General features: G+C 59.0%; 1 protein-coding gene across 1 annotated transcript; it reads left to right on the forward strand.

Annotated features, from left to right (window-relative positions):
- The first annotated feature begins 258 nt into the window (after window positions 1–258).
- LOC111152609 (mesoderm development LRP chaperone) lies at window positions 259–8,830 on the forward strand. Its single transcript, XM_022511133.1, has 3 exons — window positions 259–475; window positions 5,905–6,137; window positions 7,512–8,830. The coding sequence occupies exons 1-3, from the start codon at window positions 275–277 to the stop codon at window positions 7,777–7,779; spliced, it is 702 nt and encodes a 233-aa protein (XP_022366841.1). The 5' UTR covers window positions 259–274; the 3' UTR covers window positions 7,780–8,830.
- Window positions 8,831–17,052: the final 8,222 nt, after the last annotated feature.

The following is a 17,052-nucleotide window of genomic DNA, read 5'->3' on the forward strand; positions in this document are numbered from 1 at the left end:
CGCGCTGACCCGGCTCGGGCAGACACTCCCATCCGGACCGCGGGAGGGAGCCCGGGGACGAGGCGGGGCCAAGATGGCGCGGGGGCGGGGCTCCTGGAGGCGGGTACGAGGCGGGGCCTGGTAGGCCGGCGCGGGGCTGGGGGCGGGCCCCGGTGGGGGGGGCGGGGCTGGAAGCTGGCCCGGGGGCGGGGCTGGGGGGGCGGGGCTGGGGGGGTGGGGCTGGGGCGGGGCCCGGCGGCGCGCGCACCGCTGGTCTCCGCGGCGGCGGGCGAAGATGGCGGCCTCCGCTTGGGCGCGCGCGGCCCTGGTCCTCCTCTGCGCCTCCGACCTGCTGCTGCCGCCGCTGCCGCCCAGGGCCTCCGCTGCCGAGGGCGCGGCCCGGACGCCCGGCGAGGCCAGCCCGCCTCCGCGGAAGAAGAAGGACATCCGCGACTACAACGACGCGGACATGGCGCGTCTCTTGGAGCAGTGGGAGGTCCGCGCGCGCGCACTGGGCCGGCCCCGCCGCGTCCCAGGCCCCGTTCCCGCTGACCCCCGGCGCCCTCCGCCGCCCCGCCCGGGTGTCTTCCGGCTCCCTGACGGCCCCTCTGCCCAGGCCAGGCCTTCCTACTGGCTGCCGCGCGCGAGCCGCCGCCGCCCCCCAGCGCCCCCGCCGCCCCCCGCCCCAGGGTCCCTCCAGGACGGTCCTGCCCCGCTTCCCGGGCCACGCCGGTCCCGGGCCGGCCCTCACGCCTCTGCCCTTCGATACCTTCGGTGCGGGGGCCCCCGCGGTCAGTGGGCCCGGCACGTGGGGAGGGGGCCCTTCCCGCTCTGCTCGGGGATGGGGGTGGGGTGGGAGGGCGAGGGTCATCCCAGCTTCAATCGTTGGCCCGACTTCAGGTCAGCAGGACTTCGGGCTTCTCACTGCTGTATTCTCTGCCGTGAGTTTTGTAGTTTGGGGAGGGGGTGGCTTTCTTTTGGGAGCGGGGGTGGAAGCAAGGGCTGGTGGCTCTCAAGAAACTCGCATTTCCTTTAAAGGAGCAGAGGCGTGTTTGCGAGAGTGGGTTTTCGGTTCCTTACGTGCATGCACCCGAGTGTGTAATCGTTTTAGAGAAAGTTCAGCAAAGGAGAACATGTGCCTTTTTCCCTTGCAAAGGCGGTTGGATGGTCCCGGCTGATTTGCGTGGCTGGTGGAGTGGTCAGAAACGTGGGTTCTGCTCACTGTGTATCTTGGGCAAGCCCTGTTTCCTCTCGAGGCCTCAGGTTCCTTATCTGCAGAATGAGGTTTCACCGGATGAAGCCTTCCCATGCTGGTGTCTTTATTTTGTGGGTATCTCTGTGCTCATGGTCGTGTCTGATAGAGGCTTTCAGTTTAAAATACCGTCTGAGGAGTTGGGCAGGGAGGGAGCAGACTTGTACTTTCATATGTTATCAGCCCTGATGGCGAGATTGGGATGGATTTGGGTGTGCACCCCACGGACGAGGAGGGAACTCCGTGCGGCAGTTCCTTCCCCCTTTCCTGTCTCCCTTTCTGTCCTCTGTCTCTTTATGGACTTGAGCAAATGAAGGTTTTGATCCCCCAGTGTAAGAACACTACCTCTTGAAGAAATCCTGCGCCGGAAGTACTAAGACTGGGAGCTAGGCAGGGGGTGTGCCGTGGAGATGAGCCAGATGTCCCACTGTCAGGAACTAGGTGACAGGACGAGTAACCCTGATACAAACTGGAACTGCTGAGTTTTGTAAAAAGGAAGAAAGTGACTTGGGACTTTCAAAAGGTCCCAGGGAGGAAATGGCATTTTAGATACTGGAGGACGTGGGAGCTGGGCCACAGGAGCTGAGGGTGGGGCACGAGGGAACGGGGCAGAAGGTGCCAATCGATGGTAATTGTCCAGGCTCTGGAATCGGACTGCAGGGTCTCAGAACACTTGTGAGATTCACTACGGAAGAACCTGTCCATGCTTTAGTTTCCTTATCTGCAAAATGAAGACATTAGTCATACCCACCCCAGAGTAGCGGGAAGATTAGCTTTAAGAAAGCCGGGATAGAAGGTAGGGTAGCGCAACTCCCACTGGAAGCCGTGGGCATGTCAATCTTCTGGTAGCTTAGCTGGAAGAAGCTCTATCCGAAGTTAAGGGTGGGAAGGTTGGTGGGGACCGGGTCGGCCTGGACCTCGAATGCTCTGGGGTCTGTACTTTGTTTAGAAGGCAGTACGCGGTCGCTGATGAGTTTGCAAAGCCGCGTGACCCAAATACAGGGATACAGGGACGCTCACACGTGATCATCCCTACCTTCGGACAGAAGTGTGCGTTCACTCTCTCGTGTTCCCTCTGTATGCGGACAGTTTTCTAGCTGAGAGCATAGCATCGGTGTAATTTTCTGCTGTTCATTTTTTCACTGGATAGATTGAGCATTTCCCCACGGCTACTGCGTAGTGTTCATCATACCCTTTAAAGGCTTTGGAGGATGCCCTGGAGCTGGTGTTTCTGCTGTGGGAGGTTTTCGAGTGGGGGATATCGTGGTTAGAAAAATGGGTTGGTTGGCAAAGGTTCGGATGGATGGGCAGGGAGAGAATCTGAAGGCAGAAACGACTCCTTGGTGAATGTTTACTGAGTTTTCGTTAGCTAACCGGACTGCTCGGAGCACATTCACTCATCTCACACTCTCGCCCTGTTTCCTAGATGGTGACAGGGAAGCTCAGAGAGGCTCAGTAACTGGCCCAAGGTCACACAGCAAGTAAACTGGATTTCAGACTTTGTCATTTGACTTGCAAGGCTGTCCTTTTAACGCTTTCACTGCGGTGTCATCCACACTGGTGAACAGAAGTGCAAATGACAGGTAGTGAGGAGGGCCTGGGTTAAGCCAGAAGCTGCAGGATCGAGCGGAAGGGAGACACGTGAGAGATCGTACGCTCAGCTTGGTGGCTGGTGGGTTGTGTGACCAGGCAGGAGACAGCATGATCTGCTCAAAGCACGGGTGTTGAATCAGCTTTACCGCTTGGTAACTGGGACTCTCCCTTTCCTTAACCGTAAAGCCAGAAACATCCCCCTTGGCAGGGTGCGGGATAGACCAAGTGAGCTAATGCTTGCAGACACTCCACGCCCACGCCCCCAGCTGTGATTTTTTCCTCCCCCAGTGGCGAACCCTGAATCCATCCCCCAACTCCTTTCCACCAGTGGGAGAATTGGTGTGCCGTGGAGAGACCTGCCGCGCGTGTTGGGGGTGGGGATGGGGCAAGGGAACTCTTTCTGCGGTTAGACTTAATGCTGAGTCCCAGCTGGTGTAGGAAAACCAAAGGCCGGCCATTCTCTGATGACACTTTACAGTGGGGGCAGGTTGTGGGGAGGGTTCCGGAGCCAGCCATGTGGGCTTGCTCTGCCGTGTCACCCCTGCTGGCATGTGGCCTCGAGCCACATTTGTCTTCTCTGAGGCTCACCCACCCCATGTTCCGCGGGAGCCTTGTAGGGCCGTCCTGAAGGCTGGGCACCAGCTGCTCTGTACATGCTAACTCGTGGTACCATCATGGACCACGGGAGCAGGGAAAGGATCTGCCGGAAGGGGAGTTGAGCTTTGCAGTGGAGAAGTGGGGAAGCAGGTGGAAAATGCCTAGAGGCAGGGCTGGCCTGGGTCTGGGAATGCCTGGGGTAGGGGCTTGATGGCTTCCTCAGAGAGAGAGATAGGGACAATAGGTCAGATTCCGAAGGGAAGAAGCGGCGGGACTAGTAGAGCCGGACAGGTGGCCATGCTCGGGCACCGTTCTACCCCCTCTTATTTTGTAGTGGAAACACACATAAAGCTATAAGATGGAAATTTTGTTTGAAACGGTCTGTACCCTTGCTGTACGCACTGGACTTCTGATTACTTAGTTTTCGTTAAATGCCTCCTGTGACCTACTGGGTTAATTTCCTGAGCTCTTAAGTGAAATCAGTGTGAAAAACGCAAATGTCCTAGGTTCCTGAGCCAGCCAGAAGTCTTGAGGTGACCGTAACAGATGTTACAGAGAAGTAAGAGTAGTACAAAGACGGAAACAGCCGGTGATTTAGGCGGCCGGCTGTCCCGCCTGATCTTGTCAGTGGGTTCCCATAGGTGGTTGGAGGTGTGATTCCTGGGGCCAGCACAGGCTGTTTACTGCTTGTCTTTATGTCATCGAATCCCCAGACCCTAGGAGGGAGATGCCGCCCCCCTTCCCATTATAGGTGAGGAAAGGGATTTTCTAAGCCGCCCCAGATCCCCTCATGGGACAGCTGAGCCCTTGACTGCAGGGTGCCATCAGCTCACAAAGCAAAAGGAGAAAGAAAAACGGGTCAGGTGGGAGGGTCGCAGAGTTGAGGAAAGCTTGGTATGTCGTGTGTGGTCACACTGGCGGGGCCCTGGGGGTCACCTAGCTCTGCTTTTCTTTTTATAGATGAGGAAGCAGGCCCAGGGGAGTAAGGAGTCCTATGCGAGGCCAGCCAGGTGGTGAGGTGGGTTAACGCTAGATCCCAAATCGAATGAATGGGGGCCAGCTCCAAGCTCTGCTGTAGAAGGCTCTTGTGCTCCCCCTTTATTAAAAATATCTTAAAAGTCCATTATTGTTGATTTGTCAAGAGGACCATGGAAGAGCGATACAGGGACTCTGTTTCATTTTAGGTTGGTCGTTTTTCATTTTTTTTGGTAACAGCTGTATTGAGAGGTAATTCACTTGCCGCACAATTCAGCCATTTAAAGCGCACATTTCAGTGGTGTTTTCATAGCGTTGTGCAGCTGTCACCTGCCTCAATTTTAGAACCTTGCCATCGCCCCGGAAACAAAATCTCTTCTCGCTCCCCCTCCCCCACATCTCCCAGCCCTGCAGCCGGCCCCAGGCAGCCACTAATCTCTGTTCTGTTCCGGACATATCACCAGTGGCTTCACACACCGGGGTCTTCGGTGAGTGGCTTCTGTCACTTAGTATAGTGTTTTCGGGGACCACCTACCAGTCATTCATTTCTTTTTATGGCTGAGATTATTAGTCTTTTCTCCGAGGAGCTCTGGCTTTTACATATTTTTATTTATCATTCTGTTTACCTGCCTGCCTACCTGTGAAAAGTCACGTGTTCCCTCTGGTGCCTCCCAGTCCCAGCCTGATGCCACAGGGAGTGCTCGTCCCCGTTCCGTGCCTAGAACTCCCTTCCCCAAAGTGGAGAACGGGATTGCCATCATCCTTAATATATTTACTTATCCGTGGGAGGAAGCCTAGAATTCTCGCACAGTAGTTTGAGGCTTGCTAGTTCACACCACTGCAAGAACCACGCCTGGTAACTAGAACTGACTGTTTGTTCACGGTTCTTACTGTTTATTTAACATTGGTATACGTGGAATGCAGATTTTAAGTGTAGGGTGCTATGAATTTTGACAAAGGGGATACACCTGTGTCGTCCACGCCACCATCAAGATAGAGGACAGTCCCGTGACCTCAGAAAGTTCCCTTGTGTCCCTTCTCAGTCAGCCCCATCTCATTCTGCCTCTCAGGGGTCACCACTGTTTCAGGTTTCTGTCATCCTAGGTTAATTGTGTTTGATCTTGAACTTTAGATAACAGGCTTGTAGCACGTCTGATTTTTGTGCCCAGCATTGGTCCCTAAGTCCTGTCTTTCTGAGGTCTGGGACACATCTTCATTGCTGTGTCACAGCTCATTGTAGGACTGAAGCAGAACGTGGTCCTTTTGACACTCTGCCATGCTGGGTAGATTCTTCCAGAGGCAAAGAGCTGATAAGCCATCGTGCAGGGTCTCTGGTGACCTGGAGTGACGGGGGCTAAGTCCCGCTGGAGACTAGGGCTTCGCCTAGAGGTTGAATAAGGGTGGGAACTGGGTTTCCTTTCTCCTGGAAGAACTTAAGTCGTACGCATGCACCTGCCAGCCAGCGAGCGTGTCTGATTACGCGCATGCTCTGTGCTCTCTTCTCGTAGAAGGATGACGACATAGAAGAAGGGGATCTCCCAGAGCACAAGAGACCCTCGGCGCCCATCGACTTCTCACAGATAGACCCGGGCAAGCCCGAGAGCATCCTGAAGATGACCAAGAAGGGGAAGACGCTCATGATGTTTGTCACCGTGTCCGGAAGCCCCACGGAGAAGGAGACGGAGGAGATCACCAGCCTCTGGCAGGGCAGTCTCTTCAATGCCAACTACGACGTGCAGAGGTAACGCCCCGGCAGGCCGGCTGGGGACGCGGCAGGCCGTGCCAGGCCTCCTCCCGTGGCCGCAGTGGCGTGTCCTTGCTGACAGTCCTCGCCTCGTGCCCTGGCCTCTCCTGCCTCCTATCTCTTTCTTTCTCTCTCTTTCTTTTTAGAAGAGCGTTTATTGTCAGTCACAGCCAGCAGGCTTTTTTTTACTGTCTCATTTGATCCTGAAGTTTTCTTTCTCTTCGTATCTTTAACTTTCCTGTCGTCAGAGTGGAGCGGACACGCGATGTCACGTGAGTGTCAGGTGCCCGGCCTGGCGCTTCAGCAGCCGCGTGCTCTGCCCCCTGCGGGGATGGCTCCCGGCTGTCACCACCCGGCTCTGTGACGGGGCCACGGGCCCGGCATTGTGCCTTTGTCCCCAGGACGGTGGCATTAACTGTCACTTTATCTGAGGGAGGTGGAGCAGGTTAGCGTCTGCGGGGCAGATGCGGCACAGCCTGACAGTGCGCCCCGGGGTCCCTCCGTTGGGGGCGCATCCACGCTTAGGCTGGGAGCCGACAGCTGGAGGAAGGTGAAGGGTGCGGTGCTCGCAGCCCAGCGCGGCCCTTGGCCCAGTGCTGAGGATTTGCCTTTTTCCTCCCCAGTAACGGTCCTGAAATTCAGGGTCTTCCCGTGTCCGGTTTCAGAGAGAAGAGCGGTGAGAAAATAGGAAGGAGCACTTAGTGCCCACGAGGGCGTGGTGCTCTCCTCGGCGTGACCAGCTACGAGGGGAGCAGGTGAACGGTCAGAGCCCTCCGAGGGGCAGGGTGCGGCCCTTGGGGATTTGTGCCCCTGGCCACACCAGGGGGCCGTGTAGGCCTCTGTCTGCTCGTCTTCGCCCCAGAGGACCTGCTGAGTGCTGGACTACGTGTGACCCTCCGGGCTCGGGATCTTTGTCCAGTGACCGAGTGTATCTCTCAGCGTTCACGGCCCCCTTACCGTGACCCAGCCTAAGCCCGTGGTTTTCACCCTTTGTCCGCAGACGGCTTTGGGCAGAGGAAACCTTCACTGGGTGCCTCAGGACGCAAAACAGATTCAAGGGGTAACCGCCTCCCGCAGCCCCAGGGGTTCCCCCAGACCCCTCGCCGACGCTGTCTCAGCGCAGGCGTCCACACCACGCACAGCCGGGTTCCGTGTGTCTGGGGTTTGAGCGGACGCGTGAAACCCTTCAGTCGGCTCATGCTTTTGAACCTTAATGTCAGTAGCTACTTGGCCTTGAAAACTACAGGTTTTTCTAATGTAGTTTTGTTGGATTTGGGGGGATTAATTTTTCTGGTTACGTGCCGCGGAGCGGCTCTGCCCATGAGCGCTTTACTGGTGTGCTCTGACCCTACATCGCGTGTCTCTGTCCAGGTTCATTGTGGGACCGGACCGCGCCATCTTCATGCTCCGCGACGGGAGCCGCGCCTGGGAGGTCAAGGACTTCCTGGTCAGCCAGGACCGGTGCGCCGACGTGACCCTGGAGGGGCAGGTGTACCCCGGCAGAGGCGGGGGAAGCAAAGAGAAGAATAAAACGAAGCAAGAGAAGGGCAAGAAGCAGCAGGAGGGGGCCCCGAAGTCTCGGGCCACCAAGGCTGCAAAGGAAGACAATCGAGCTGGGAGTAAGAGGGAGGAGCTGTGAGCGGCCGCCACGGCCCCTCCGGAGGAGCCCTCGGACGGAAGACAGCTCCCCGGGCGGGGCGGGCACGGGCACCCCTCGCCGAGGACATCCTGCTTTCTTCTGGAAAGGCTGTGCCCGTACGACCAGTTTGTGGTCCACGTGAGAAGAACTGTCTGAACGGCTTCAAGAAAGAAGACGGGGTCTTGTCATTCACGTTGGACAATGACACATTCGCGTTTACCATAAAGTCACTGTACGTGGAAGCCCGACTTGCTTTTCCCGTTTCGGTATGGGGGTGTCCCTGACTCCTACGGCCACGCTTCCGTCACCACGCCGGCCCTGGCCCACGGGCGCGCCGGGTCTGTGCTTCCTTCCTTTCTGTTCACCGGGGCCGCCGCGTGCTGACCACACAGACGCAGACTCGGCGGGACCGGGCTCTTCGGGCTGCACACGTGGCCTTCGGGACTGTCGTGAAGCCCTCCATGGGAGCCCTGCACGCACTCGGGCATCTGAATGTGCGGTGGGATGGCAGGATGTCTGACCCCCACATCGGTGCAGAGGACATCATGCGGCCGTCCTTTACTTTGAATCCTGTGGGGGCTGTCGGTACGTGTGTGGGTTTACGCGGTCCGTCGGGTCCGGGTTGTGTTTCCTGTCCTGCGTGGGGCTCGCGCCTGCCACGTCACGGGACGTGCTGAGGGTGGGCGGCGGGAGTCAGCAGGTGGGACGGGAGACTCTGTGACCTCATTCACCTCTGCCCGGTCTTTGATGAAGTGCCTCAACTTGTCACGTCCTGTGCTGCGGGGCGCGCCACCCGCTCCTGCCGGGCGTGGCTGTTCGTGGGTCAGGCCGGCAGGATTTGGCTGCCTGTGTCATTGGTGAGAACTAAAATTACTTGTGCAAGACTCCCGTTGTGACTTTATCAAATCAAAAATAGCACATGTGCGTGGTTCCAAATGTGACTGAAGGAAGGTACAAAGTGGCAAGTTCGTGCCTACCCCTGCCACTGCCTCCTCTCAGGGGAAGCTCCTGTTAAGTCGTTTCTAAGAAAAAAAAAGAAGTTTGCTCAGCACCTTGTAGTGACGTGTTCCTTCCAGCCGCCACGTCCCCTGACTGGGCAGGTCTTCGGGTTCTCTGGGCTGAAGCGCACCGTCTGGCTCCACAGGTCTGTGCCGCGGCTGGACGGTCACCCCGCCTCCACCTGCCCTCCTGGTCGGCCTAAAGTCGTCAGGCCCCGTCAGAGCTAATCCCGGGGTCCGTGCGCCCGAGCCCCCTTGGGAGGAGGGCTTCCTTGCGTCTTCCACACCTAGAGCGGGGTGAGGGGGGCCAGTGCACCGGGCTAGAGCTGTAGCCACCGGGCCTCGTCCTGACAAGGGCTGTCCGAGCCCCTGAGTGCAGCCCCAGAGGCCGTCTGCCAGCTCTGGGTGTTCTCTGGCCGAGACACAACTCTTGTGGTTGGATCGCAGTTTCAGCCGGACGCGGGGAGTATACCTCCACACTGCGCTAAGGGAGCCTGTGTTTCCTCGTGGTCTTTCCACGTCAGGATGTCCTAACCTCACTGCTCCCCGTGCAACGTGCAGCCATGTCAGCCAGTGCTTGGAGCGTCTGTGAACGTGCTGGGCACGTCTGGGCGCCAGGGACAGTGTAGATGGAGCCCCTGCTGTCCTGAAACGTGATGACGTGGTGGGGGAAGACAAGGACTCATCACGCACAAAACGGCAACTGTTAGATGCAAGAGGTGCGCAGTGCCGGGAGGTGGGATGGAGGCAGAGGAACCGTCTGTGCAAAGGCCCTGGGGTTAGGAGCAGAGGAGGGATGGCAGGAAGCCAAAAGGAGTCGGGCATAGTGCAGCACCCCCTTAAAGAGGGAAGAGGTATGCGGATCTGGCGGGAATCGGGGATGCCCTGAGGGATTTGGTGAGCATGAGACCATCCCGTTTGTACGTGGCTGTTCTGGAGTACTGACCGCAGGCCCGGCGGTGTGGCTAGGGCAAGCTGGGGAGTAGGGCAGGGGCTCCGGCCGCAGCCGCGGGGCTCCAGTGGCAGCTGGCGGTGAGGGTGACCCCCCGTTGGCCTGCACGCTGCTTGGGGACCCTCACATGCTCCGGGTCTTCCTTAGCACATGGAGCTGCTGGAATATCTCGGCAAACTTTTATTCTTGTCTGCAGGGCAAATCCCTAGCAGTGGGATTGCTAGAAGAAACCAGACGGAACATTCTGGTCTGTTCTCCCGAGCAGTTCCGTTCACACAGCTCTCCGCTCCTCGCTCCTCCGCGCTGCTGGGCAGCGTGCCAGGTGGGGTTGGAGGTGCAGACCCCACAGCCCCGTTGGCGGCCCCATACAGCTGGAGGCGCCAGGCGGCCACACCTGTGCCCCCGGCCCCCCATCCCACGCCGACGGGCGAGCTGGGGAACCTCCGAACACTTCCGGCCCCAGCCTCCAAGACGTCCCTGCTGTGAACTGTCTGGCCCGGCCGACATGCAGACTCAGCGGCGTTGGGCGGGGGCAGTCCGGAACATCGACGTATCCTGCTGATGTGAGTTAAAATTTGTCGAAAACAAAGTCAGTGGGACTTTGACTTTCTGATTGGCGGTCCTGTCTTGATCTAATACACCTGCGTGGTAGCCTTCACCCGTGGCCTAGGAGACACGAGAGCGCCGTTAGGTAGACCACCTTGCTCCCTTCGTCCTCACGCCCGCTGGGTTCTCATGGTTATTCTCTGGTTTTTGGTACTTCTGGTGCTCTCCTTTACATATTATGTTAAGTCCCTTGCTTTTTTTTTTTTTTTTTTTAATATTTTATTTATTTATTTGACAGAGATCACAAGCAGGCAGAGAGGCAGGCAGAGAGAGAAGAAGCAGGTTCCCCGCTGAGCAGAGAGCCCGATGCGGGGCTCCATCCCAGGACCCTGGGATCATGACCTGAGCCGAAGGTAGAGGCTTTAACCCACTGAGCCACCCAGGTGCCCCTGTTTTGTTTTGTTTTGTCTTAATTTCATTCTGTTTTTCATCTCAGCTGTTTTTATTAAAATTCAAGGTTTCATTAAGTTTTATGAACTTAAAGTCCAAATGGAGAATCTCCCCTTTGGGTTATATTTTTTCCCCCCAGAATGGACTGTTTCTCAGGAATCGTCAGTCTGTTTCTTCTTTCATTGTTGTTTTGTAATTGCCAAACGTTTGGATGGCTGCCAGGTCATTGTTTCCCCTCCCGCCGCTCGTGCTTCGTGGACACAACGTCTCCCAGACCTTGGCCCGCAGCATCTGTTTTGGGTGGGTTCCGCCTCCCTTCCCCTTGCTCCTGATCTGAGTGTTGTTTTGTTTCGCTGGAGCTGTGATCCAAGGACGTGGGGTGCCATCCCCCAGCTTTTCCACAGCCGAGTGGGACCGGCAGGGTCCTAGGCCTGTGGTCTGGCTCGACAGGTGTACTCTGCGCTCTTGTGGTTTCTACCCAGTGACCTGGATCCACGGCTGCTCCCCACAGTGGTGGGAGGGGGTGACCCCCATTCCAGGAAGCCACTCGACACATCTTTGGAGAGTTTCTCGCACTAGCCATGGACCTTGGACCGTCGGCGCCTCTCTGGGAGGGTCTGAGTGGAGTGTTCTTTCCTCGCTCTTCTGTGCACACCACGTCTTCTCCTGCGGCCTGCAGAACGTGGGGTGCTGCCATGGGCCAGGGCAGGACGAGGGCGTGGGGAGGGCGCCCTCCCCACGCCCTCGTCCTGCCCTGACACACAGTGGAAGGGCGTCACACAGCCAGCAGCCAGCATCAGTCATATTTTAATGCTCTCTGTAAAAAATACGGTTAATGTAAAAAAAGAAAACAAACCAACCCTGACAACAGCTGACTGCATGAGAGATGGAACCGGACAGAGCAGGGAGGAGGGTGGACAGTGAGGCCACCGAGGACAAGCATGGGGTCGACTCGTTTCTCTCAAAGCAGCAGACTCTGGTTCCACGTCCTCTGTTTTCAGAGTTCATATTCCCTGACGTCCCGGGTTCTTGCTTCCAGAGGAGGAACTGAAATCCTCATTTTTACTAAGATAACACGGCAGAAGTGTTAAGAGAGCTCTATAAAAGGAAGAAATTCATCCACCAACACAGCAGCGGAGCTCTCGAAGCTCCTGTCACCTGACCCCGTGTCCTTCAGAGCGAGATCGCGGCCCTCTGTGTTCCTGCAGAAAGGCCGCTCCCTCTTCCGCTCGTCCCACACGCTGTCTGTTGTAATGCAGGGTCCACACGCCCAGCGTTTAGCAGCTGTGACGCTCCAAGGTTCCGCTGCGCCTTCATTTTGCTCACCAGACCGATGTTGGGGGGAAAGTCGGGCTGGACCGCGGTGCGAAGCCTGGTTCCCTTACAGCCTTCACCTCACTGTCCGAGCAGCCCCTCTGACCTTCAGCCCAAGCCCGCCCTGCTCACGTGACTGACCCCGCCCCCCCAGGTCATGGCCATGAACCCCGGACCGAGCCAGTCCTGCGAGCCCTAGTGAGCTGGCAGCTGAGTCGCGGAGAGCGGAGCAGCCAGACTGAAGGTGTCCAAACCTCTCTCAGTGCAGTTCCTGGGTTTGCCCTGAGTTTCTCACCTCCTGGGTCTCGCGTGGGCTGACACCGGAGCCTGAGGGCTCTGGATCCTGACAATCACCTCCCCACCGGAGCCGGTTTGCAGAGGTTTCCGCCGCAGGGCTCGCCAGCCCCGGCCCCATCGCCCTTGTCTGATTCTCCGACGCCGCGCGCCCAGAGGAGACAGATCCAAGCAGGATGGGGAGCCCCGGCCCCGGGCGATAGCGGTGCTCCCTGTGTCTCGTCGCCGTTCTTCCCAGTCACTCACAAGCACGCATCGGAATTCGTTTTTTGCCTCCCTCTTCAGGAACGTGGTCCTTCGAGATTACTGGAACGAAGCACGCGTTCTCGTGTGCGTTGTGACTTTATTTCCAGAGTAATACTGACCGGTGACGCCCGTGCCGGCCATAGTTCATTACACACAACTGATTTAGTTTCCACGCCCCGATGCCGAGGGAGGTGTCGTGTTCTCTGCTTGCGCGAGTCCCTTCCTCCCCTGCAAACGATTTCTTCTTTCGTCTCCTCATCTGTTGCTGGATTCTGCCGGACAAAAATTGTGTGCTGGGCCCTTGCTAAAACGACGAGGAAGACTTAATTTAGGACCGTCCCAGCGAGAGCAAGGGCATGCCCCCGTGGTGAGCGCGGCGGGGGCGGCCGGGGACTTGCAGCCCGAAGGCCGAGCCAGAGCGGCTTGGGCGTTCTCGCTGAACCGGCCGCACGGGGTTCTGGGCGAAGGCAGGCCCAGGGCTGGGGTGTCAAGGGTCGGGGGCAGGTGCTGGACTGACTTAGCAGGGTCCCCGCTAGAACGGGGCTCAGTGGGCGGAGCCGGGGGCCTGGGTGAGGTCAGTCCTCAGGAGAGCCCGACGAGTTTGCTCAAGGACAGGCGTCTGCCGCCCCGAGGTGTGCAGTGCGCGCTCCGTCGAACACGCCGCGGGAGCTGCTGGAGGAGGGCTTCCTGCGGTGCGGCCTTCGGGTGCCTCTTCACCAGGCTGGGTGCGGCCACAGGGGGCGGCCCGACTCTTCCCCGTGGGGCCTGGGGATGCAGGTCCGAGACAAGAAGCCTGAAGGAGGGTAGCTGAGTCGGACCCTCCAGTCAGCTGGGGCTGGGGGCCGAGGAGGAGGGTGATGATGGCGACAAGAAACCCAGCTCAGGCTTTAGAACTTCCTCACGTTCCTGTGACCAGCCACCTGGGAGCCTCGCCCCTGCCCCGCGGCAAAGCCAGCCAGGGCAGGGGGCGGGGGCTGGCCGGCCGCGGCAGCGCCAGGGAGAGCTCCGCCTCCTTCACGGGCCCCGTCGGAGAAGCAGAACTGTTCCTTCTTTCCACCGTCCGGTCCTGAGAGCCAGGGCACCGCGGGGACAGCCACGTGGCGGGACCCTGTAAAGCCCTCAGGGTCTCCTCCCGGTGAGAGTCCATCCCGCAGTTAGGGGTGTGTCCACTAGGGGGCAGCAGAGACCGGCCTCCGCCCCCGCCCTGACCCCAGCCCCTCCTGGGGCTGGAGTCCCGCAGCTGCTGTTCCAAGGAGCCCGTGGCGCGGTCTGCACCGGCCGGACACCTGTGCACGTGTGGACACCACTCTTCCTCTGACTTCCTCTTTGGAACGTAAGAGACTCAGGTCCTTGTGTGCCCTCTAATGTACTAATGCGTCCCAGGGCACAGCGCCCTAAGGAGGGGAATACGGGGTTGTCCCCCTGCACCCCGTGTTTTACACATGGGGAAACCGAGGCACAGAGACCTGGAGTGTTTTTCCCCAGGTCGCCCTGCTAGGGATCGACAAAGGCAGGATTCGAACCTGGGCTCCATCTGGGACGAGGGCCGCTCCCCCATGTGGGCCACGGGGCATGCGCACGCGCCAGTTAGCACCCTCCCTGAACACCCACAGCCTCCTGGAACTGCAGGGGCCACAGGGGTAAGGCGACCCAGACAGGCAAGCCCCTCCCTTGGCGGAGACCGAGGTCGCTCACTGCTTCTGAGACCGGCTGTGTGCAGGCTGTGTGCCACGGGACCTCACTGGCTCCCCAGAGCCATGGGCTTGCGTGGCCCGGGTCAGCGCAGGTCCCCCCCGCCAGCCCCGCGTGCCGCAGCCGCATCACGGTGGGCGCGTTGGGTGAGCCCCTGCCCCGGGGCCCACGGGGCTGAGAGTTCCCGCCTCCTGGGAGCAGAGCGAGGATTGAGTGACAAATCCACGTGAGGCGTGCGACACGGCTTTCCGTAGTGCTGACCGTTCCCACATGGAGGGTTCTCCGCGTGTGCCGCCTGTTCCACGTGGGGGGTTCTTCCGATGAGTGAACAGAGGCCTATGAAGGTTGACCCCGACGTCCCAGTCACAGCTGGGAGGACGCAGATAGCCTCCTGCCCAGGCCTGTCCGGGGGCCTGTGCCCCCCTCCCTGGAGCAAAGCTCCCTAGGGGGTGGCCAGCGTGACGGCAAAGATGGTCCCGGAAGGAGGCCAGCATCTGCCCCACACACTGCGTGCGGGAGCACCGTGGCCTGCGTCCTTCCAGGGAGGAACATCTCCTCCCCGATCCCTGTGTGGCGCAGAGCCTGCGCTCAGCCAGGGCCTTCACCCGCCAAGGGCAGAGACCAGGGCCAGGTGGTCCCATGCCCGCCACCGGTGGGGGATGTACCATGGGAGAGCCCTGGGCGGACCGCAGGCTGACCGAGCCACTTTCAGGACAGGGGACTCGGGGCCCGTTGCAGGAGGTCCCACAGGTGCCCCAGGCCAGAAACGCCGGGGCTTCCGCACCTGAGCTGCAGTGGAGGCCGCCTGGGAGCTCCCCACAGTCCTTGCTGTCCTGACCCACCCTCTGCGCACGCGGCCGCCGCTCCCATTCCCTCCAGCCCTGGATGGACCAGAGCAGCCCGGCCGGCTGGGTGTTCCAGGCCTAGAGCACAGTCCTGGCAGACCCGGGGCCCTTCCCTTTCCTCCGGAGAAGTCTGCCGCAGTCTCCAAGGTGCAGGACCCAGGCCCACAGACCCAGAGCCTGGAGCACTGCGGGCGGGGAGCGCCGCTGTCCGGAATGTCAGGAATTCCCGGGGACATGTGGTCTGCCGCGCGTCCGCTCTTCCCGGCCAGCCGGCGTTCTTCTCTGGGGAGTGAGGCTTCTCGCCGCGGGCCCAGATACACGGGCCTCTTTGATCCTCGTCCCCCGCCTCAGCCCTGAGTTGGATGACCTCGAGCGCCGTATCTGATGTCCCTCACCCTGACCTCTCCTATAAACAGGGGTGGGGAGTTCTGCCAGGCCTGGAATTTACAGCCCAGGACCCGGAAGAAACAGGACAAGGGGGAGACCTTTCCAACGCGAAGAAGGGTCCCATTCAACCCTGAGGGTAGAATGCACCTTCCTTACAGACTCCCTGAGGTCTTTGCCCCTCCATTAGAGCCCCTGGAGGGTAAGGGGGCTGGTTTCTGCCTTTGGACACCTACTTTTAATTTTAAATCTGTGTATGTCACGGGCCAGAACGTGTGTGTCACCTCCTGCAGCACAGCTAGACAAAGGATCGTTAGGGAACAGCCCACCGAGGGGAGTTTGCCTCTGCCAGCTAGTTCTTTGGGCTTTTCAGATGCAGAAGCAGGAGCCTGGAAAAAGGGAAGGGAGAAAGAGGTGCAAAGGCCCGGAGGCATGAGTGGGCAGGGCCAGGATGGACACAGAGGGAGGGAGGCGGCCAGTGGTTGTGGGAGTGTGGCCCTGGGATGGGGGTGGCAGAACCGGAGGCCTGCGTGCACCCGCACGTGTGTACACGTCAAATGTGGGGAATGCTGGCCAGCTGAGCCCTAAGATCGTGTAGCCTGTAATGATCTGCAGCTTCCAGAACCCACAGGGATTCTGCGGCTGACTCCGCCAGCGAGGGAGTGGGGTGTCGTCACAGACACTATCTCAGTGAGGGCCAATAACTCAGCAGAGCTGAACCTAAGTTACTTAGTTGTTCCTGCATAGCTGACCACCGGGCTTCTTCGACCGTGTCGCACGTGCACAAAGGATCCCGTAACGAGCAGCTTCACACGCAGTCTCCGTCTGCTGAGGCTAAATGCCCCCTGAGTTCTTAGTAGGTCACGGGAAAGGACTGTTTTTAAGGCTCTTGACTCGTGATGCTAAATGCTCCCCAAAACGGCTACTTCCGACTCGCAGAAGCCTCCGTCACAGAACCATTGTGAAGGTGTGCGGACGCAAACCAGCGTGTGCCGTGTGGCCGGTCCCCGGTCCCCCACCCAGCGCCGATAACTGTCCATATGTCCGTAGTCCTCTTTAATCTGTGTTTTGGGAAAGGGAACGTGCCTCGATTTAACCACTCTCTCATTATCGACTACTAGGGTTGTTTTGGAGTTTCCAATACCGTGTAGAACGCTGCGGCGCAGGCCCCTGTCACCGACCCTCGTGCTCCCCTAGCCCTCGGCTCAGGATGCGTTCTTGGACCCAGTTCTGGGGCCGGAGCTCTGCCCACATTTTCAAATCACTTTTATGTACCAGTAAATCACTTTATAGGAAACGTGCACCAAGCAGCTGGTTACCGTCTGCGAGTGTCCGTCCCCGTCCCCTAGCGTTCAGTCTGATGGGGACCAGCAGCGTTTCCCTGTTGTTCCCATTGGCGTCATATAACTGCGGGTGAGTTTTTAAATGTATTTCTCTCCCGTTTGCATGTTTTCTACTGTGAATGGCTCCCTCCTGTGTCCCTCCTGGTTTTACCCCCTCCCGCCCCACCGCTCCCGTAGACTTGGTGCGAGCACCTGGGTATAACGTATCG

The sequence above is a fragment of the Enhydra lutris genome, unplaced genomic scaffold (genome assembly GCF_002288905.1).
Source record: "Enhydra lutris kenyoni isolate GAN:26980312 unplaced genomic scaffold, ASM228890v2 scaffoldscaffold29, whole genome shotgun sequence".
Classification (NCBI taxonomy): domain Eukaryota; kingdom Metazoa; phylum Chordata; class Mammalia; order Carnivora; family Mustelidae; genus Enhydra; species Enhydra lutris.

What these genes read in the sequence shown, in the direction of transcription:
- LOC111152609 (XM_022511133.1), top strand. Translation starts at nt 275, where the DNA reads ATGGCGGCCTCCGCTTGGGCGCGCGCGGCCCTGGTCCTCCTCTGCGCC. An exon ending in GTCTCTTGGAGCAGTGGGAG is followed by an intron (nt 476 to 5,904) that starts GTCCGCGCGCGC and finishes CTCTTCTCGTAG; the next exon opens with AAGGATGACGACATAGAAGA. An exon ending in GCCAACTACGACGTGCAGAG is followed by an intron (nt 6,138 to 7,511) that starts GTAACGCCCCGG and finishes GTCTCTGTCCAG; the next exon opens with GTTCATTGTGGGACCGGACC.